Consider the following 23,847-nt stretch of genomic DNA (forward strand, 5'->3'; position numbering starts at 1 on the left):
TGGAAATGGAAAGGATGAGGGAGGGAGTGCTTTGACATTCATGCAGAATGAACGAGTGGGAGATGAGGGAAAGGAGAGAAAAGGGAGGGAAACCGAGAGGGAGATGGATGTAGACAGGAGGAGGAGGAGGGAGGGAGGGAGGGAGGGAGGGAGTGATTGCTACTGGAGCCTTGGAAGGTTTCAAATTTCTCTTTTCTGTCGATTCTCTGCTCACATGTAGATTCAATCTCTTTGTTTATTTCTCTCTCTCTCTCTCTCTTTCTCTCCCTCTGTCTTATTTTCTGTGTGACTGTCTGCAGATCTACCCATTCCAGCCAAGCCCCAGCATGTTGTAGGCAGCAGCTACCAACAGGAAGACTGGAGCGGAGAAAGTAACAAAGAAGAGAAGGGAAAAAAGGGAAAGACGAGATGGTGAAAAAAGGTAAGCACTGCTACACGTGTTCCTTTATTTGAAAAATTGAAGGGAGAGAAGGAGGGGTGGGGGGGGAGTGATGGGATCTCCACTTTCTAGGCTCTTTGTGTTAAGTTTCTGGCATAGTTGAGTGTGTGTGCTGCATCGTTTGTGTGTGTGTGTGTCGGTGTGGGTGTGTGAAACCTGCAGCTGAAGCCAGACGGGCTGCTGATGTATAAAGTTGACTGTGGGGCTGGTGGGGGAACCACAGGATACACAACTGCATGGGTTTGACTGTGTGGGCGTGTGTATTCCACTCAAAAAGCTCTCTCCATACTTTTTCATGTCAACAACACACATTTGTAAGCTCAGGTATGCATAGATAAAATATGTTCCTATTCCAGTGTAGAGCCCGACCAATAAAGGATTTTAAGGACGATACCGAAACAAAATATTTTTTTTATGTAAAAATCTGATATCCCGATATATCAGCCGATATACTGTGTATTTCAAAAAGAAAAATCCAGAAACATGTAAAAAAACATAAATAGATTTCCCTAACATTAGTTATTTGTAGTCATTTATAAATTCTCACTAAAATAATATACTATTTTTTTTATTTTCACACTAGAACAGAGGAAAATCTAAATAATATAGTGTATTTAAGTTCTGATAAATAATAGGTGTAAAAATACAAACTTAAGATATGAATCTTAAAGTCCTTTGAACAAAAACACAATAACAAGAAAAAATAAAACATCAGAGTGTTGCCAACAAGAACATTGTAGAGCGCCCTCTAGTGGACAAACATTTCAACGCTAACACTAACAGGGACGTTGTAGAGCGCACTCTGGTGGACAAACTATGCTATACTACCATGTATTTGTCATCATAAATGCTTCTGATGAATGAATATTAAAAAATATATATATGAATTCTGATAACGATAGATCAGGAAATGCCTACTATCGGCCGATATATTAGTCAGGCTCTACTACAGTAGCACAATGCTTTACATTCTGTCATATTTAGGGCTGGGTATACCGCCACTGATTTCCCGATTCAGATTCAAAAGGTCTCGATTTGATTACATTTCCCTAATCCTTTTAACTCTCTTGCGCCTCACAATTTAAAGTATGTATTACAGCTATGGTAGCCTTCACACTTCAAAAAGCCAAGATGTCACCCACGTCTTCATCCAGCTTTACCTCGCAATCAAGTCCGTTTGTTTAGTTTTTATTAATTGCAAAATTTCACTTGAAGATCTGGTGAGTAATACTGTCTTGTTGATGTTAACCATGTTTCCTTCCTTCTTCAAACTTGCCGGGGCCGGGAAGCGACAATACCCATTACTAGCATTAGCAGCACCTGTGAGTTTATCATGTGGTAGCAAAAACGCGAAAGGCGGAGATGTACGTCCTGTATGTCCCTTATCGGCTAACGTATTTCAAGATAGAGCATGAATATGGAGAGTCTACCCCAGTTCACGTAAATGCAAATGTAAAAGTTCAAGCCAAAAGAAATACTTGGAATTGATGGTGGGCAATATTCATGAAGATATTTAATGTTTGTGAGGATTCAGTGTTTACAACCAGATTTTAGTGCAACGGCTTGGCAAGGAAGTTTCAGTTCTCTCATTTGATTGACACCCTAAAACTACAGAGATTTCAAGTAACTATAGTGTTTATGATGTCCCTCAATTTTTGAAAGATGAGATTCCTAAGTGAGTGCAAATCTCTTAAATATGTGTACAAAAGATGCATTTTTTTTGTAAGCACAAGTTTATAATGTGTGCATGCACGATATCAAGGGTCCACTATGCAGGATTTGTACCTTAATATAACAGCTTCAAAGTCATTTTGATGGTAAACCCACTTGTAGTATGGCGAATCATGCCGATAGCAAAGCAGGGGAGGGACACCGCTCGGAAAACCTGCAATGCAAGTTTGGGAGGTGGCGCCCTGAGATCTCGCGAGAAATCGCAAATTAAACACTAATCCCCTGACCTTGAGTACATGTCTGTAATATGCCGGCCTTTTTCTCCTACCGAGAGAGCTAACATTAGTGATCGTCATGGCTGTGTATATTCTACCCGATGCCAATCTAAAGACGGCGCTATCTCTCCTGAAAAACACTATAAATGAACTGCAGCAAGCCCCCCCCGATGGAGTTCACATAACCACAGGAGACTTTAATAAAGACAACTTGAAGACTGTACTCCCGACATTTTATCAACGATGTCGAGGACCTTGATGATTTATTGTCGATGTCAAGTGAACTTGCTTGCATTCTATGTTGTATGTTGTTGTGCTTGTATTTCAGTTTTCACAAAGTTGTTGATTCATCCATTTCTGATAATAAGACCAGTCCTAAAGGGGGAGGGGAACAGGCTGTGAGTGCAGAGACAGCTCTGTGTGAGTGGTATTTATGACAGTAAATTTAAATGCAAGTACTCCCCAGCGACTCTAATGGTAGCTGTTTGACAAAAAAATGGAAAAGGCACAGTGTGCCTTTAATTTGTGTGCACATAAATGTGGAAAAAAATATCCACTACTTTAAGAACTTCAGTTGCTCTGTATAGTAAAAGAAAAAAGAAAAAAGAAAATCGTTCTGTTTTGATATGACCAGTACAGGAGAACAGTCTCCTTCAGTACAAAATCATGTCTCTGATTCAGCTGGAAGGCAGCAGTCGCATGTACTGTTTGTGTGTTAATAATCTTCAGATTATTTGTTTCAGTGGAAACAGGGACGCTGTCCCGAAGGACATGTGGCTGTTGCTTCTGTTATTAAGGTCATTTTTCTATCATGTGACAAAATATTATTTACCCACATTGTTTTGTTTTGGAGGCAAAAATTAAAATAAATAACAATACTGTTAACAATGCTAGTGTTAGAGAGTAAAATGGCGTAACTTTGTGCTCAACATTGGTGCGGTTGAGAGCTCCAACTGTCTATTACAGCCTGGTCTCATGGAAGTTTGTGAATTGATTGATTGTACATTTCCTTTTTGCGTTATTCTCTTCCAAACCACAACCGTCCCGTTGTTATCGGTGTGTCCTGCGTCTGACGGTAACTTTCCACATTCAATTTTTTCCTAAACAAAAAACTATTGTTGTGGCCAGCGTGCAGCGTTTCATTTCCCCTGTTGCTTCCTGTCCCAGCGTCTGGGGATCACGTCCCGCTTGCGGCAGTCCGACCTATTGTCGTGGCTGGCGTGTGGCGTTTGATTTCCCCGTTTTTGCGTCCTCCAGAGAAGCCCAGTGTCATGGCAGTTCGTGAAATGGTCACGTTTGAAAATCATGATAAACAAGAATATCTTGTAATGGATTCTTATTAATAAATCCAAATAATGTGACAATTTCATGAACTGGCATGAGACCGGAGTCCAGGGACGTGTATTGAGAAAAGGGATGTCCCAAAAAGCATTTTTGACTCTCAATCTGATCCATATTTTTTAAATATTGAATATCTGCCCATAGTGCGTCCCAGTCTGATACTTGTATTTGCTCAGATAACAGAGCTGTACACCGTTGTTTTATTGCGAAACTAAAATTAGTTTTAACCCTACTACAGAGTCTTTTCTTTCAACACCAAAACAGTTCTCTTTAGGATCTTGTCAAACCCCCAACAAAAGAAGAAACAAGTCTCAAATTCCAAATGAAACTAAACTCAGTAACATGTATACTCTCAACAGTCAATCTTTGATTTTCTTCCCGTGTTTATCGATGCCGGCTCAGGCAAGATTTTTGTCCTTGCTGCCAAGGGCTGGCTAGCTACGAGACTCTCTGGACAGAGACTGCTGAGTCGCCGCGATTTGATCCAGGCACTCTGGTGGTCTGTGGAGCAGGGCTTGTTTGAATAAAAGGCGGTGACCCATATCAGCTGACGTACATGATCGAGGTAAGGTAAACGGGGCTAATGTCGATCCCCAATCAGTTAAAAAGAGCCAACATCGGATCCCATTGGATGCTGTGATTTCAACTTTTTTTAAAAAGTTGAAGCGTCAAAAACGTTGACATCAATTTTCCCCAAAAATTTGAAAAAAGTGACAGAAACTCCAAAATAAGCAGTAAACATGTTAAAAAAGCAGCTAAAACATAAAAAGCAACAACAACTTTAGAAAAAAGGCAGTTTTGATTATTTGGGTGTTATAAACAAAAACCACAAATCACGCCTATGAGAGAGTATAATGTTTTTGTACCATGGGGGAAGCTGCCCCTTTAATGTACCTTGACCTCTCTAGTTGGGTCCCTGTTGAGTTGTTGAGCCTCTGTATGTGATTAAAAAGGATGGAGTTGACTGCGTAGTTCTAGGAGCAAGGCTCCAGAGGACAGTTTGGAGCAGTGTAAGCCCTCAGCCTCCCTGGTGGGACTGGCATTGGGCCGTGTTTCCCTGGCAGCTGGCAGGCGCCAGGTTGGCATGTTGGACAGTCACAGAGACAAAGAATTAGAGAGAACACAAATACACGAGACTGTTAGTTTTTATCTTATTGGAGGATTGGAGTGATATATTGGTTAGATAACATATTATCTTGATAATTGATGTATTACAGATATATCAGTGTATATAATAAAAGAAATTAACCTCTTTTATTAGGGATTGACCGTTACTGTTTTTTCAAGGCTGATACCGCTACCAATTATTATTAGTTAATGATAACCGATTTTTGGAACTGATAAGCATATACAGTGAAAATGAGTCAAATCAAGTTGAAGTTGACAAGGAATGTGACAAACTCCAACACAAAACTAAGTTTTAAAATGCTTAAATCAATTATTTAACAAAATGAGAAACTTTCAACAGAATACCCAGTAACAGAGAGTGAGACAGTGTTGGGGGGGGCATTAATTCAGACTCGGTGGTGAGAGAAACCGAAGCAGAGGGACAGACACAGAGCTCCCTTTTAAATGATGTTACTTTATCAGTTATGAGGCAAATAAAACACTGATAAAGATAATCTGCAAACTGCCAAAAAAAAGCCTGATAATCAGTCCATCCTAGTCTTTTATAACACAGATTTAGTGCATAGTGTTAATATCTGTATCAAAACATCTGTCAGACAATTAAGTTAGGATGTTGGTGGGGGATAGGGCCTATTGATTGCTTACTGTAGCCTATATTTGCATCAGTGCAGTGTAAATTAAAAAATTTCACTATATAGTCCACCAAAACAGTATGTAAGGTGTTATCATTGTTATCACTACAGAATTAAAAGATCATTTAGGGTTAGGGTTATATAGATATAGAGAAGATGGCAGGGGCCTCTGGAAAGTTCATAAAACAACTTTAACTTTAACATAATTTTACCTGGATGTATTGTTTTGCTTTTTTATTCCAATGGAATAGTTTCGAATTTTATCATTGGTTCCAAATTGAACACATGCAGGTTTTGGTTTCAATGGTGGCCGCCATACTTCTGGGCTCTTATTGAGTTGCATCCATGGAGCCCAGTAAGCGGCCCTCTAAAGTGTGCCTTTAGTTTAAGTTTTAAAAACCCAGTAAATCTGTAAATCACCATTGAATCAAAATTAAAAATGTTCCTCCCATCTGTGACATGAGCATGTGACCTGTTTCAACTCCAACCCCTCAGAGGATAGGAATTGAGAAGAACTGGAATCCAAAGGAAGAATCGGAATTGGAATCAGAATTGTTAAAATCAAAACAATGGCCAACTTCTACTTCTGTGAAGTGCGACCCGCTGATAATGTGCAGTAGTGTTTTTCCCGCAGGCCCCGCCCACATGTCCCCGCTCCGCCCAGACACTTTACCTTGTTGTGACGTCACAAGTTTTCAAATGGCTTTTCTGGGCTCTAGGGAAGTTTTTTCAAATATAAAAACTCCATGGTTTAAAATTTAAAAATATAAAGAGCCAACCTTGTTTGCAGTTTGAGGTGTCCTGACAGCAGTTTAACAGGCGTCTCGTTTACCATGGTGGTAAAATCCTTTTTGAGTCGCAGGGGGAGTCTGTTGTTGGCCACTGGACAAAATCAAGGGAAAGGCTGAGCACTCTTCTTTGGGGGGGTTGGTCTGGACAGCCACACATGGAGACATTCATTACCAGCCTCTTTTCACTTGGCTGCAAGCCTGCAGATTTCACCTGCAAGCTGTTATATTTGCCAAGCTTAACATTCCCCCCAATATTTCCTCTCTATCACGTGTGTCAAAACTGAAACCGGACCCTTGCAGGTTTTATTTTGGCTGAAAACTGTTTTTCAAACTGCCATTACACAACCGCAGAATTTGGTGGATTTGTCAATTTGAGACTCAGAAGTTCCCTCAGAACCAGAGCTTTAACATAATCAGGCTGTGAAACAAGTGGCTGCCAGTTGGCTGTGTGGAAGCCAACTTTAAAAAAAATTGTTTGTTTTGCTTGATTGGCTAAACTCTATGATGACTTAGGAGCTTTTTTGCTGACTTGTAGGACTTTATGTCAACAAAAATGCGACAAAAGTTGATCAAGCCACAAAAGTGTTGGAGAAAGCAACAATAATGACAACACATTTGATCAAATTAGATTAGATTCAACTTCTTTGTTGTTGTGCAGAGTACAAGTACAAAGACAAGAAAATGCAGTTTGTATAGACAGGTGGTGTCTAGACAGGACAAGAAATATATTGCAGTTATAGATCAGTGTCAGAGCAGAATAAATATGGCTATGTAATATGAACAATGTATGAACAACATGTCTAATGTTGAAATGTGAAATGTAGTATGAATTAACATTATAACAGTAGTAAGAATATAATAGATATATGCAGTGTATTAGGAGAATATATGTATTATAACAAAATCAGAATAAATATGGATATTTTGTATGAACCATATAGACAGATGTATAAAGTATATACAGCTAAGTGCAGTGTGGTAGCATCATAAGAATAGCAAGAGGAAATTTGACAAACGGGACGAACGTTAAAAAATGCACCATGCTGTAATACAGTCAAAGATATATGACTTTTCTCAATAAAAGCAAGTCTGTAAACAGTACATGTCTGGCCCTTGATGTGATTAACATATTCCAGAGTGGCCCTTGGCGAGGTTGTGTTTGACACCCCTGCTCGATACAGACACGCAACGATACAACATGACCATGCAGGGAAAAGAGCAGAATCCCTCACCAGCTTCCCACCTACAAACACTGACTGATGTCTGTTTGAGAGATTCCAGAAGCCCTGCAGGGCTTGAACCCCGATCCTGTTGTATTAGTGTAATGTGTTTTCACCAGCGTTGGGAGCAAGTCAGCTTAGCTCAAGTCCCAAGTAAGTATCAAGGCATTTGGTCCAAGTCTCAAGCAAGAGTTATTTGTTTGAATACTATTCATACCGTATATGAATGTTTACAGAAGAGGATTAGGGCCACATGCTATAGATGTATTTGAATTCTGTGTTTAACCTCTTTAGAGACACTTGAAAATATATTTTCAAAATATATTTTAAGAATTATGACTTTAAAATCAGAACTCAATAAAAAGTGTTAACGTTTGGCCCTGATCCTCTTACGGAAAAGTGTCTTTGTTTTAGTATATAGGATTGAGGGAAGGGAGCAGATAACATGTACTGTTCAGTACTATATTCAGTGTAGGACTAAAAAAAAGTAAAAGGATGGTTAAACCTATTGTTTTCAGTTTGGCCCTCTGTTTAACATATTGGCCATAACATTTTCCTTAATATGTTTTAACTTTAGATCACACATATACGCTGATGAGATTGCGCATGCATAAGAGTGTTTATATGTGTACATGTTTTAATCTCTCTCGCTGCAGAGCTATAAACTGCAAATAATCTGACAGAAAGAAAGAAGGAGAGAAAGACGGAGTGAGTGTTATAATGCGGGCAGCTGCTCTGTGAGGATTGTAATCCATATGTGTGGTCAGTGAGAGCCGCCCCGGAGGAAATAGACCAGATCCCTTTGCGCAAAGAAACGATTGTTTCTACCTCTCTCTCTCTCCCCGTGTTTAAATTCCTCTCATTCTGGCCTCACGGACCCTGGCCGCTAGTCAACTGTCTGCAGGAGAAGGAGCGAGTATTGGGACAGCAGTGGGAAGGCGAGAGGGAAATGTGAAAGGGATGAAGGCCAGGGGGATTTCACATAGAGAGGGAGGAGCAGTGAGTGCAGGGAGAGAAGACATTTGAAGTAAAAAGGAGAGAGGAGGGTGGATAGGGGTAAGTCTGATTGTGTCAAATTGTATTCCTACTGATTTTGCTGGAAGAAATATACACAATCACATACATACACACTCCTACTGAAGGCATTAAACATCATGGCAGACTAGTACACAGAGTAGTTACCAATCGCTTAAGAATCTCAATCCTGCTATAGAATTAACAGTTACTGCTCAGATATCAGTCAGATGTGATTTAAAATGAGTGAAACAACAAGATAAATACAATATTTAGAATTTGCGTTTAGGTCTGGTTATGTTTAGGCAACTAAAATGACTTGGTGAAGTCAATGGGACAAAATCACACTCTTTGTTGTCCTATACATCCACCCCCGACCTCTTCCTTAAGGTTTTTTTTTGCCCTATAATGACACCCTACTTCCTCCATTGCTCCTGACAGACGGCAGTAATTATTCCCACAACCCCCCCGGGTTGTCTTGTAGGTTGACTACAAGTGTTGCTGGAGGTTTGACCCCTCTTCCATGCACCTAGGAAGTAGGCAAAGTTGTGCCAGAAATCACTACTCTGCTTCTACTGCTCTCCCCTCCTCAAAGCTCTGCCAGGAGTAGCCGACTTGTGTTTAATTGGCAAAGCACTCTTGGCATCAACAGAGGAGAAGGGGATTCCACTGCAGGAGTGGTTTGAGAAGTTTCTTTGGATGTTTTGATAGTTTTTTCTGTGACATTGAGTGACTGTTTGAATCCTAACGTAACAATATATTGATCTGGATCGCATACCATTCTTCTGAAGGAACCTAGTTAATAGTTGTTTGCCCTCATTTTTAGTTACTCCTTTCTCTCTTTTGAAAACACATTTTTAGAACCCTGAAATTGAAGGTTAATAATCTGAGGACAGGATGGAGTTGTAGTAAGTCTCGTTGTGTATGCCGGCTGTGTCCACCAGGGGACAGTATGGCTCAGGCTTCCTGTTACCATGGGAAACTAGAAAGTTGGTTGTTGTTGCCAATTGGGCCAGACGTCTGCTGCCTGTGCTTGGTGCTCTGCTGCTATGAAGTGATGAAATCAGGCCAGCAGGTGATTCATGAGAGGCGTCTGTTGTAGCTGCCAAGCATGGAGAATATTTAGGGCAGCACTCAAACTACCTGAACTGTAGCACTGTTGGACATGACTGGAAGGTACATGAAGCGTCCTGTATGAACAGTGATACTCCATTGGGCGTAAGTGTACCCCTCGGGGTACTTTAGAGGACTACAGTCATTTAAAAAAGAAAGCTCAGTCAGGTATGATTCCTAAAATATTTATACTGTTATTGAGTGAATTTAGTGATGGGTCCTTAACATTTAAAATATTTTAAGTGTTTTTCATTTACAAGGTTAGTGTTAAGTGCGCTGTTGGTGGAGAGCTGTAATGTACCTGTAATCTAATGCAGGGGTCTTAAGGTTTTTTAAGCCAATGACCCCTTAACTGGAAGAGAGATGGAGCAGGGACCCCATGCTACATATTTTGTATAAAATTAAGTTGCATATTGCAGTCTAAAGCCATTAGGCATTCCTTTTTTGTATAGAATCCTAGGCTATTAAAATAGCCTAACTGTTGACAGGATTTTATAAATCCTGTGTAGATTTATAAATCCTGTGCAGATTTATAAATTTTGAGCAGTGCGTCCTCAGGATGAACTGTATCTCTGGATAGCCTTAGTGACGGCCTGTCAGCATATCATCACTGGGGAGTTCTATTTGCTAATAATATGTTGGACTCATGTCAAGACTTTTCAAATTTTTGAAAAAACTTTCAAAAATTTCCAATGATTTGGAGGCCCCCTTGCATTGACTCTGAGACACCCTAGGGGTCCTGGACCCCCCCGTTGAAGATCTCTAATGTAATGTGTAGCCTTTATTCCTAACAAAAATGTTTTTTGCTGGTAAGGGGGTACTTGGCTGAAAAAAATTGTCTAATGGTGTTTATTTTTTTGTTTTTTTCATAAGGATCTTACTGTGGTGCCATATCTGACTAGAAGCTGCTACAGCAGAACTGATACTTTATGGCCCTTCAGTCTTTCCACCTGCTTAAACCTTTGTGTGAAGTGATTTATTCATTTTTGTATACTAATAGTTATTTAGTTGTATATTTTGCAGAAACAGAGGCATATCCACGTGTAAATGCATCCAAAACACACTATACAATGGTGGTGATGGTGCAGTGGATATGACACATGCCTTTGGTGTGGGAGATCTAGGTTCAATTCCCACTGCGATACATCTACCAATGTGTCCCTAAGCAAGGCACTTAACCCAAAGTTACTTCAGAGGCATGCAGCCTCTGGCATTTAAAGCAATTGTAAGTTGCTTAGGATAAAAGCGTCAGTTACATGATATGTATTGTAACAATGTTATAGACTATATTCTGTTCATCCCAGTCATGTCTTAAGCTTGAGTTTACCAAGCACCTCAGAGTCTCTTCTTAGCGCAGTCCCCTAAAAATTACCTTCATATTGAGAATTTGTTTATCCATGTATATGTTTTGAGAGAAACTTAGTTAAGACCTTTTTCCAAAATTAGAAGGACAAATACTTATTAAATTACAGATTCCTGGAAACCCATATCGGGAACAATTTTGTATACCTAACAGGGAAGGACTAACAATCACAATTTAATGGTTACTGTTTGTTAGAAAGGAGTTCAATGTCCTGCGTAGCATCAGTGTTTACTGCATACCAGCAGCAACTACTGTAATTAAGTTGGAGTCAGTTGGACATGTTGCTTTATTTGAAATTAATGCAGAGCCCTGCCTTGTCTCTATCTGCCTCATTAGAGCTGGGAAACAGGGACTTGTTATCGTAAATGCTCATAATCTAAATCCTCTCCTTGCCCTTTGTCATCAGTATGTTAATAAAAGAGTGGATCTGTTTTCAGTTTAAAACAATGACTTGGTTTATACAACTGCTGACTTCTTAAACACTTCTGTTTAACAGTTTGATGATCGTACTATTCTCTGCTGCTCTGCTTGATCTAACGCTGGGTAAATTATGACCTTTGACCTCCTCCCAGTCGATGCTGTGAGAGCTTTTGTCTGGTGTCTGTTTCAGTTGGTCACTCAGCGTGTTTTCCCTTTTGCTAATGTAGCCTCCTCCCTTCCTCCATCCTCCGGCCCGTGCCCCGGAAATTGATCGAAGTCTGCCATCACTTAGTGAAGTCCAATCACTTAACTGCATTTAGCAGGAGATGGAAAGTGAGGACAGAGGAGCCTCCTGGAGGACAGGGGAGCAAGGAAACAAGGTGTTACACATGATGCAGTGTTTCAGCCGAGGGCCGCAATCCTTTGATCAGAACACGTATTGATTGGCCTTCAATAGTACAGGAAAAGAAATGGGATGTTTTGGAAACTGCTTTATTGTAATACTTAATACAAAACAATATATTGTTGCATGTTTTGTAATAGACCAGATACCCAGGGGAAACAGGGATGGTGGCTCTAACATTCATGTTTGTGTGTGGAATCTGAATCAGGAATGAGACCTCTTTATTGGGACTGTTATTGCCACTGTTCATCACACCCCCAACCAGTCCTAAAAGGGAGTTTTTCCTCGCCACTGTCGCACTAAATGCTTGCTCTTGGGGGAATTACTAGAATTGTTGGGACTTTCACCATAAATTATACAGTATGGTCTAGACCTACTCTATCTTTAAACTGTCTCGACATAACTCTTGTTCTGATTTTATACTATAAACAGTGATGGGAATAACGTTATAAATAATGCCATTACTTTTTTCAGTAACAAGTAAAGGGATTTACTCTATCTATCATCATAACGCCGTTGCTGTTAATGCCAAAAAATGTGGCGCGTTACTAGAATTGAAGCTGTTTTTTCATCGGACCAACTAGATCTCTGATCCGGGAGGCAAATACTACAAATACTGGGGTGTAACTTTTCCTGTTAAAGATTTCCCATCGTGGTCAGAAAACAGGGGAGACACTTAGTTTCTCCCAATATTACTTTAGAGTGGCTAATCACTCCGAAGCTAATCTCTGTCTTTCTCTCACTTCTCTCTCTCTATCACCCCCACATACACACACACACACACACACACAGATGCCGGTTGGATGCACAAGCGCACAGCGCCAGGTACAAACATCAGGCCACTTACGTTATTTTGCATTACAAAATATTTTTGCTATAGTGCTTAACAAGCATTATTTAATTTTGCCCAGTTGAGGAGCAATAAATATCAAAAGTTCCAAAACATCTATTTTGTTATTTGTGGATCCACTAGACATAATATCTAGGTACATGGCATCTGATTGGAGGTTAGTCTCACTTTGTCCCTCAGCAACATTAAAAGAGTTTAGATGTGTGTACAATTTCTGTTAATAATGTATTGCGTTAAGTTTCCATTTCACTATAATATTCAGATTTATCATAAATAATTGAACATGCACATGTATTTTAAGTTCCATTTAAGAATGTAGTTGAAAGTAACGCATTAGTTACTTTCTGAAGTAATCAGTTATTTTGTAACTGAGTATCTAATCTAGTTACTTTTTGGAAGAAGTAACTAGTAACCGTAACTAATGACTTTTTAAAAGCAACTTTCCCAACACTGACTATAAATAAAATTGAATTGAATTGACATAGAAACATTCTTTGCAGCGTTGTCTTATTGAAGATTTCCAGTCAATTTCAACACGTAGCTCGGTTTTTTGAAATGCCCTTCAGTAGAGAGAAAAATGAAAACAATTGGTGCTGCCTACACCGGGCAAGTTTAAAACATGTTTTTAGCCTCTAAACATGTTCAAAATGTCATTACATGCCTACCCATGTGCAGTGATTCAGATGTGAGAGAAAGGCGTGTTTTTACTAGTGTGGACTTCACCAGAAAACAGGAAATAAACAGAGGCATGTGCCCTGGCTGAAGTAACACAACTTTAATGCCTTTCTGTCAAATCTACTGCAGTCAAATTCACTGTGTTCACTTGGAAGGAACCACTGCACATGGCTAGGCATGTGTTATGACATTTTGAACATGTTTAGAGGCTAAAAGCACGTTTAAAACGTGCCCTGTTTAAGCCTGTTGGGTGCTAACTCTAGCAGAAGGATAACAGGGTGTAGGCAGCACCGATTGGTTTAGTTTTTCTCTCTGCTGACAGCGATTCAAATTAAGGAACAGATCTACGCATTGAAATTGACCAGAATTCTCCATGAAGCCAAAGGTTTTCTCTTTTCTTCCACATTTATCTGCAATCTCAGGTCTACAATGATTTCTGATGTTGCAACAATCAAAATGGCAAGTGTAAAACCTTCCCCCGGCCCATGGTCCGGACCAAACAGCTAAACCCCATTCCCCCATTTCAAGTCTCAACTGAAAACACATCTGTTTAAAACTGCCTATTATACCTAAATGTCTATTGCTCTGCCTTTTCCGTTGTTCTGCTGTATAGTATATTGTTTTGTTTTGCTGTTGTATAGTATTTGTTTTGCTGTTGTATAGTATTGGTTCTGCTGTATAGTATTTGTTTTCCTGTATAGTATTTGTTTTGCTGTATAGTATTGGTTCTGCTGTATAGTATTTGTTTTGCTGTATAGTATTTGTTTTGCTGTATAGTATTTGTTCTGCTGTATAGTATTTGTTTTGCTGTATAGTATTTGTTTTGCTGTATAGTATTTGTTTTGCTGCATAGTATCTGTTTTGCTTTATAGTATTTGTTTGGCTGTTCTTAATCTATGAATTCCCTGTGCGCGTCCTTGAGTGCAAAGAAAGGCGTCTTTATATAAAATGTATTATAATTATTATTAAACCTTGGTCTGATGAAAAGAGGCGAGATTTGTGCCGATCAAACTGAACCATGGACCGGTTTGTTTCTAGTGTGAAAGGCTTTTTGCTATGGTTAAAAACAGGCATCGCGTGACATGGCATTCTGAATGTGATGACTATCTCACTGCAGTGGTTTGGTGCTCTGTGGATCTCTGTGTGAGGCTTACACGGGACCTGTTTGGGATGTAATACAGCTCAAGATTCCTTGGCTGGGCGTTACAGACTTCTGTCTTGTTGTGTAGTGTTGTCCTGGCTTCTCTCTGATCTTATCCAGGTACTGTTGTTAGTCCAAACACCAGCTGCTTCTAGGCTTAAGCTCATTTGTTAGAAAGCACATTCCCAATGCAGTCCCAGTCCCTTAGCTATGTCTTAATCCAGCTCCTCCCTCCTTTACTGCCAGACCACCCGGGTCATTGTTTCTCTACATTCCCGCAGGACTGATTTCCTGACCTAACCAAAACACACAATCAGCAGTAGCATCAAGTATATATATATATATATATATTTAAACTTATTTATATAAATAATATGTTTATTTATGAGTGAACAAAACAGATGATACACATCAGTACTTGTAGTTCATAAGTAATCAATTTCATGAAAGAGACTGATCTGTCTTGATGCTTCATTCTGGCATTTCAGAAATGAATCGATGAATTATTGATTGAAGCACACGGCCCTGGTGCACGTGCGGTTAGGCCAAATCCACTTTTTGCTAATGTGACGGCAGAAAAAAGGGTCAGTGTGTCGGACGGATGGTCCAAAAATGTACTTGCAATAAACCAATCAGAGTCTCCTCTCCCATTACTTTTAAAAGCCAGGCAAGTTCTGGCCTTGGCACATTGCTTTTATGATGGAGGATTTGCATCATAATCATTTTATAAGTAATCTTTTGCATGTGTATGTGCTGCTGCAACTCATTTGGCTATGGCTTGAATGTGACAGACGTTCTTTAAAATCGAAAGGTTAGCTTTAATTACAGAAGTGCGCATATTGAAACACAGCACTGCACACGCTTCGTTGAAAATAGTAAGTATGCTCTGTTGGCTGAGAGCAAGACAACACCTGATTTATTGTTTGATGATAAGTAAAGAGCCTCACAATATGTGGCACAGGTCCATGTACTGCATGGCCAGTCTGCTGTAGGCTACCTCCCCAAGCTCGAAGCCATGCAAACGCTGGCAGCTCTCTGCGCTGGATGGTGGCCAGATTTCTGCTGGCTCTGTGCCGTACTGAGCATGCTTTTTAGAAAATGATGGTACAAACAGATGCTCACCATGTCCCAACTTCCACCTTCAACCTCTTACCTTAACAATGGGCTTTTGCTAGTGATGACACTTTGAATTTGTGTTTGCTAAATTTCAAGAAAATAATTTCAACTGACCATCTTTGCTTTTGTAAGGTCTTTCATTTTTGTTGTACCCTCTACTGGTCAATGTTAAAAAATAAAAGTAATATTTCTTTTCCTTTGTTCCCATCCTCTGTTCCTCTCTTAACTTTGATGAAGTGATAACACACAGTATGAGGGTCAAAGTTTAAGATGAAACACAAACAAGACAAGACACCCCAAAACAATTTCAGGTCTATTTTAAAGATGAACTATGCAGTTATTTAGAATAATTTACCTTAACTGAACGGCTTCTGAGTCAGTGGAATGGTTATGTGACTTTTTTCGGCTTAAAGGGGCAGTAGGTTAGACTAATAATGACTAAAGACTAAATAAATAAATAAAATTAAATGAAACAAACTTTTTGTCATATTCATTCTCCCTCATGGGGGGAGGGGCTTAGGAGACCGTTTGAAGATTAGCAGAAAGGGAGGAAGGGACTGAGAAGTTTGCAATGTTCAAATTCTCTGGCTAAATCCTCGATCTTCACAGTCCTACCTACAGCACCTTTAAAGGGTGCTCGTCTCGCTTCCCTCTAGAGCCTGTGAGCAGAAAAAGCACCCATGCAACTTTGGTCTGGTGGGCCTCAGCATCGGGAAGTGATCACGGCGTGATATTAGGTCTTGTGATGTAATGCCTTCACGGCACCAGCTTCAGGACCAGCTTACAAGGTAGTGATGGAGATTTCAAACTATCGTCATGGCTGAGCCGGCAAAAAAGAAGCAGAAAACTCGGAAAGCATTGTAGGAGGAACCGGGAAATGGCAGACTGACCGAGGGAGGGGTCAGACACAAGTGAACAGTGAGCTGCCAAATATCTATTCTGAAGCCAGGGGGGGCTCTATAGAGAAACCTGTAGGGGGGAGCTTCATAGAGAAACCTGCAAGCAAAAAGCGGGAAAACAGCAAAGAAATTGCCAAAACTGCATAGTGTCCCTTTAATGCCCACGGTGCCATGGTGAGCGTTGCTAAACCTCTGTCCTGATTGACAGGCCGGTGTGTAGCCACGCCCCTTGAGCATCCCCTGCTCTATGGTCTATTCTAAAATAAAAAGGATCATATTTTACTAAATGAATATCATGCTGTATTGAAGAAGATTTGAAACCAGCGGTTGAGAACATAAACATGTTATGAAAATGTTTACTGAGGTAATTAAGTGAGAAGTAGCCTCATTTCCCCATAGACTTCTATAGAACCTGACTTCTTTTTGGAGCCAGTGGAAATGAGCTAGAATGCAACTTTCAGGCACTTTAGCATTGGCTTCACTTTTCAGACCTGAAAGCTCCATCCAATATTTTAACATCAAACCTGCCAACAGACAGTGTTCTTTATTTAGCTAGCTAGTGGTAAGCCTGTTGACAAGTCGCTAGCTGGTGTTGGCAGACCGCACCGAATATGTAACAAACACATCCATTTCCCAGAACTTCTTCACAGTAAAAGCATCCCACTGATTAGTTAGTAGTGAGCTTTTTTTTATTAACAATTTTAATTGCAATGCCACAGACAAAGAATACAATTTGCAATTGTCTGTAATCACCACCCATCAGTAAGCTTTTAATGTGAGGCAGCAACAGCAGGAAGGTTCTATCAGCAATTGTATCCCCATGAGTATATCAGAGAATCTACAAGGAAGGAGGGAAGGAGGGAATTTCTTCCGTCTAGCGTTGAGATCATATATCGCCATCAACTCTCTCTCGCCCCGCGGGTCAACATACGTATTGCTGCTACGGTAGCTGTCACCCTTCAAAAAGCCAAAGTGTACAAAAGGCCGTCTATCAGTTGTAGAGAGGGGCACGCCACCCGACGGATAAGGAGAGAGAAAGGAAAAGCAACTGCACCGGTCAGTGGAATAATTAACAAGTTGGGATTTGGTGTGTGCGTCCAAAGCAGCTCCAGCTCACTCTTCTTCTCACACTCAAGCAACGATACCCATTAGCGGCGTTAGCAGCAGCTGTGGGTCAAAAACGTGAAAGGCGGAGCAGTACGTCCTCTATGTGTCTTACCGGCTAACGTTTTTCAAGATGGAGTATGACCATGGAAAGTCTAGCCCAGTTCATGCAAGCGCAAATGTAAACTTCCCATGCAATGAGCATACTTGATTGATGGTGGTGGTCAATATTCATAAAAAAAGGACAAGTTAACGGGCACACAGATTTTGATTATGAACAACTACAAATGTTACACACTGGGGCTTTAATAAGCCTTTCAACTCCATGCAGACATAGTATTGTGATATTGCAACTTACATATTTCTGACTACCTTTCAAAGTACAATGCATCGTAATGGAACACATCACCATGAGGAGTCATAAGGAGTAGAGACAGTATCCAGATATATGTGATTAAGTGCATCCTCTCAGGATTCATGTTGACAGGCTGACATGTTAATATGGGAGTCCTGCTGAGCTCTGGGCCCAGGGGCTCCTACTCAAGCTGCTTTTAATGCTGACATTGACAAATGCATTCGACTGTTGGCCCATGAGGCATCATGGCAGATATTCAGTTGAAGATGTAGGTGTTGAGGAGAGTTTTCTTTCTTTATGAGAAAGGTTATACAACACCAATAGAAGGGAAAGAAAGTGCGATACACAATACAACTTTATTGTGTAAACTGACAAAGTTATGTTGTGTATCATACATTATTCCCCTTCTATTTTTTTTTAGAACACAACAGAAAGTGTTTATAGTAACTATTACCTGATATGCAACACAAAACTTTGTGCTCTGAGATAGTATAGCGCAATAAAAGCCATATATTAAAAAACAAAACAAAGTCACAGTCTCTTTGATTCCAGGCTTGTGCACTAATCCAATATTCACATTTGCCAAGATATCAGCAAGGATAACAGTAATAGTTTTGCAAAACCCACCACTAAATGTTCTGGAGCCAGTGACTTAAACGTAAAGGGTAAGCAGTAGAAATGTCGTTGTCACCGTATTAGCCTTACTTGCCACAAAGGAAAACTACTTCTTTAGACCTAACCATTCATATGTACCATTAATCTTTACAAAATAGATTTAAGGCATTAACTGAAAAAAACAGCAACACGTACTGTACTTGCAGTTATGTATTTACAATAGAGACGTATTCATCAGGAGTTGTTTTCCCCCAGCCATACATACCCTGGCCTCTGGTTTCTCTTGTCAGACGCAGAAGTGTGAGAGAGTTCTTCTTTGTAGTCCAGTTTACAAATCTGAGGCTTTATTCATGGTCTTTGTCAGCAGTTGATGTTTGCTCTGTTTCGTGGAGAAAGCTCAGTTATAAAAATGATTGATATGAGAGTTTTTTACACTGTATCAATATACATTGATATGAGAGTTTTTTACACTGTGGCGAGGCTGCTGACCCTGCCATACTATGTAAAAGCGCTTTGAGCAGACTAGTAAAGTGCATTTACATTTACTTAACCCCCATCCAACCCCGGACTCCATGGCTCCAGCTGATCAGGCATTCACTCCTGGCCGAATGGGCTGGATGTTTGTTCCTGTGGCAAACTAGCCATGAGTTCTTCCATGACTCTGCACAGATGTGTACACACACAAACACACACACACTGGCAGTGGCTAAGAACACATGGTGTTTTTGTTTTGTGAGACAAACAAGAGAGGAATTATACTCACACAGACATTGTGTGTGTGCGGGTGCGGGTGCATGTGCCTGTTTGTGTGCGTGTGTGGGTGTGGGTGTGTGTGTGTTTGTGTGTGTGGGTGTGTGTGTGAGAGAGACAGAGAGAGGTGGACAGCAAATGAGATAAAGATAGAGAGAGAAAGAGTATGTTGGAGATAGAGCGTATATCAACCAGACTGTTAAGGGACTGAATAAGCTGAGTGTTGCAGTTCTCAGCCTGAAGGCAGCAAGTGTGTACGTGTGTCTGTGTTTATGTCTTTGTGTGTATTTGTGTGTGTGTGTGTGTGTGTGTGTGTGTTTGTGTGTGTGTGTGTGTAAGAGAGAGAGAGAGAGAGAGAGAGAGAGAGAGAGAGAGGCATGCAGTCTGAAGGAGAGAGAAGAGGACAGTGGTGTGTATCTGTCCCACTGCTCTCCACCTCTCTGTTCATCTCTCCATTGCTCCTCCATCTGTCCGTCCGCCGGTCCCGTCTCCTGCACTGTCGGTACATGACGGATCCAGGGGAGGATGTTGAAGTTCCGTGTGGACAGGAGAGTCAGGTAGGTGGAGGGAGGAATGCGGAAGTGACACACAGGGCTGGAGTTAGGACAAGGCGAGGAAGACGGGGAAAGGAGGAGGGGAGGTTGATGAAGGAGTGGACAGCCAGGAGCTTGGAGGTCAGAGATGACTGCAATGCAGTGCCAGCTGGAAACACGGGAAAACCATAAGCCCTGCTGTGCATGTGTGCTTAATGCCTGTGCTTTGTGTACAGTGATGAATAGAGGTGTGTGTGTGTTTGTGTGTCTGTCTGTGTCTGTGTACGTTTGCGTATATGTGTCTGTGTGCGTGTCTGTGTGCGTGCGTCATGTGACACCGTGTGGTGTTGTGTGTCTGGGGTGTTCTACAGTGGTGCAGTGCTAAATCAGGAGCAGGAATTTAAAGATGTTGGATTGGTTTTGCCTGTATCTCTTTGGTGTTTAGTTCTTTTTTAATTCACTAAACATGTGTTGTCAATCAGGCAGTGGGAGTAGTATGTCATCTCATATCAAAGCAATATTAGTTTCTCTAGTTATCACTTGTATACTTTATGTTTAATCAGACAGTTTGTAGGTTATTATGTTTATATTTTATAGTCATGGTTAATATTTAATTATGATCTACTGCACTGTTCAATCCCTACACTGTTCACTTTTGCAGCATTGCACACATTCTACCATAGTCCCTTATCTTATCATGGTCATTGCATTTCTGTGAGTGATTTTTGTTTTATTCTTACGTATGTATGATATGTGTTTTGTTACTACTGGAAGCCTGAAATTTCCTTCGGGATAAATAAAGAATCTATCTATCTATCTATCTATCTATCTATCTATCTATCTATCTATCTATCTGTCTATCTATCTATATACCTATCTATCTATCTTAACCACAATACACATGTAGGCTAAACCTTTTAAGGACACATCTTTAAGGTTTGTCTGACCAATACTGCAAATTTTAAAGGTACCATGACATGGGGCTTTTTGGATGCTTTTACTTAGAGATTAGTGGTCCCATAATACTGTATCTGAAGTCTCTTTTGTATAGACCTTAGTGGTCCCCTAATACTGTATCTGAAGTCTCTCTCATATAGATCTTAGTGGTCCCCTAATACGGTATCTGAAGTCTCTTTTATATAGGCCTTAGTGGTCCCCTAATACTGTATCTGAAGTCTCTTACATACCTTTAACTGTTCACTCCTTGAAAACAATTTAAATAGGAACTGGAAGTCTACTTACAAGCCTTTTTGAGACCTTTCTACCGTGTCTCACAGCTTTCCTCAGCAGATAGACTTTGCTTAGGTATTGACTGATGTGACTGACGGTCAAAACTAAAATCCATCTGCTTAAGAAAACCTTAAAATGTCCAACCTAAGGTAATAATAACAGTAATACTAATAGTTATATTAATTGACTGAAGGTCAAAACTAAACTCCATCTGCTTAAGAAAACCTTGAAAAGTACAACGTAACCTAACAATAATAGTAATATTAATTGTGTGTGCATTAAAACTAAAAGTACTAACTATGATGGAAATAACTAAATTATAATAACAATAGGAAAAGATGATATACTAAATTTATCTATATATTCTATAAAGAGTTTTGCTTCTTTGTGACAGTTAAAGCAATGAGTACTACTTTCCTAAGATGGATGAGGAGTGTGACTCATGATACCTAAACTAATAGAGTAGAGTAATAGGGAGAGTGGAATCCTGTAGTTCAATGTGAAGGACAGTTAATCATTGATTTCCTTCTAAAAGTGTTGGGTGTATGGGTGGGCAGTGCCAGATTGTGTGGGTGTAATCATCTAAAATGTTAGGCGGGCAGAGTGAGGAGTGCCTTTTTAGTCAATTCTTTAGAGGGCGTTTCTGTAGTTTACCTTGTCTTGAATCATTTGGAGGTTGGGTTTATTTGTAGAGATGGTCCCATACCGTTTTTTGCTTCCCAATACTGATTCTGATACCTGAACTTGCATGTCAGCCTATACCAAGCACTCATCCAATACCAGTGTGCCATATATTTTTCTATGTTTTAACAGCTGCATACTACTATCCCCGTATGGATGTGATATGATTTCTATCTTTGTTCTACAGCCTGGCTCATCTTTGTTAAACATGAACAAACACAAACAATGATTGGCACAGAACTTTCTTTTATTATTCAGTTTGACAGTCAGTTATAACAGAAAAAAACATAAATAAACAACATTAAGGTAGACGTGAACGTCTGTAATTATTGGTAATTGAGAATGTGTTTGTCAAGGAGTCATACGAGTTGTACATATTGAAAATAAGATTCTTGACCTATTTGTTAATTCTGAACCGGTTCTACCAAAGTAATGTAGAATTTTTGTAACATATGTTGAAGCTTTGGGGTCTGCATTTCCAAATAGTGAAACACAGTGTTTTCCAGATTAGATTTTTACAGCTCAAATGACGCCCACAACACCCCTGTTTATGACAAGGCACACAGAGCAAAGAGAGTTGATCGAAGGAGGCAGCAAGGCAAGAGTGGAGGGATTAAACACCAGCTAAAATCCTGGCCACATGTATATCCTCTGCCAAGCATCTTGCTAGCCAATGTAAAGGCATTGGATAACAAACTGACTGATTGATTAATTAATTCTACCAAGGGAATTTACATCGGCCGTTGTCGGTAATGCCCCTAGTGAAGCACGAGGTCAGGAAATGGTTAAGCCAATCAAAGGTCGCCCTACAGTCTGCACAACGCAACGCAGTCTGAAGCATGTTCAACACTGTCCATAACACTGATGACATCAATTGAACTACTGGGTCTGTGGTAGATTTAGTTTGTAAAACATCAGACGCCACTTTACTTTTAGGTAAAGTTGCCTAAAACTACAGTTAAATCATTTCAAAAGTATAGTAGCAAAGGAGGCTAACAGGGACTACGGAAGAAAGTGGAATTACAATTCCCCAGCAGCATTACCCAGAAGCATGTGGCAAAGTCTGAGAACTATGACAGATTACAAATCTAACCCCTTCCCCTTGTCAAGTGCTGATGTGTCAGTAGCAAGTGAGATAAACACATTTAATGCTCACTTTGAGGCCATGAGCAGCCAAATGCCCAAACAGCTGAAGCAGAGGTTAATGGATGGGTTAGTGCACTTCTCACAGTCTCACCAGTACATCTCCCTATTCTGAGGATGAGCTCAAGATGGCTTTCAAGCGTGTAAACTCCCAAGAAAGCAGCGGGACCTGACAGTATCAGTCGGTGCGTCCTCAAACTATCTGCTGACCAATTAGGTATTAACAATGATAATCAGTCGGTCATACCGACATCATTCCTGTGCCCATGTAAACAAGACCAGCCCGCCTGAATGATTACCGCCCAGTGGCACTCACCTCTGTTGTGTATAACAATAACTAAAACGCTGCAATAAGAATAACAGGTGCAGCTCAAGAAGTGCACAAATGAACACATGGCTTTGGTTTTTATTAGAAATATAGGCCTATATTATAACATATTTAGTCTTTTTTCATTTGAAGCTTTTTTAGCTGGTCAAGGATTATATCCTCACTACCCAGCAGAGGGGACCCTTTACGGTTTGCCTACCGTCCCAAAGGGATGGAAGACGCCGTAGCACACATTCTCTACAGCACCCTGTCTCAGCTGGAAAAGAAGGGAACCTATGTTAGACCGCTGTTTATTGACTGCATTTACGCATTTAGCACCATAAGTCCCTCCAGGCTCATCGCAAAGCTCAGGGACCTGGAATCAAACACCTCACTGTGCATATGGATATTTGACTTTTTGACAGGCAGACCCCAGATTGTGAAGGTGGGCAGTCACCCCTCTTCCAAACCCTTATCTTTAACATTGGAGCACCCCAGGGCTGTGTTTTGAGCTCCCCTGCTGTACTGCTTGTTCTCACACAACTGTGTAGCCATTTTCGTCAGAATTACCTCTCACGAACACATGTGAAATGCTCTTACATACACTACTGAAACGTTCTCACATAAACAAGTAGAGG

At 40.3% G+C, this 23,847-nt stretch overlaps 1 protein-coding gene across 17 annotated transcripts in view; it reads left to right on the top strand.

The window, feature by feature from the left end:
* Positions 1–277: 277 nt before the first annotated feature.
* Positions 278–23,847, top strand: part of plekha6 (pleckstrin homology domain containing, family A member 6) — an 82,504-nt gene continuing 58,934 nt past the window's right edge. For 2 of the 17 annotated variants that reach the window (XM_034869131.1, XM_034869143.1), the window contains exon 1: positions 19,663–19,872. In XM_034869131.1, coding sequence (XP_034725022.1) covers positions 19,841–19,872 — 32 coding nt within the window. In that variant the 5' untranslated portion in view covers positions 19,663–19,840. Of the gene's footprint in view, positions 422–19,647; positions 19,873–23,847 lie in introns of those variants that run through there. The other 15 variants (XM_034869133.1, XM_034869144.1, XM_034869141.1 and 12 more) reach the window with 13 other exon arrangements.

This window comes from Etheostoma cragini, chromosome 4 (genome assembly GCF_013103735.1).
Source record: "Etheostoma cragini isolate CJK2018 chromosome 4, CSU_Ecrag_1.0, whole genome shotgun sequence".
Classification (NCBI taxonomy): domain Eukaryota; kingdom Metazoa; phylum Chordata; class Actinopteri; order Perciformes; family Percidae; genus Etheostoma; species Etheostoma cragini.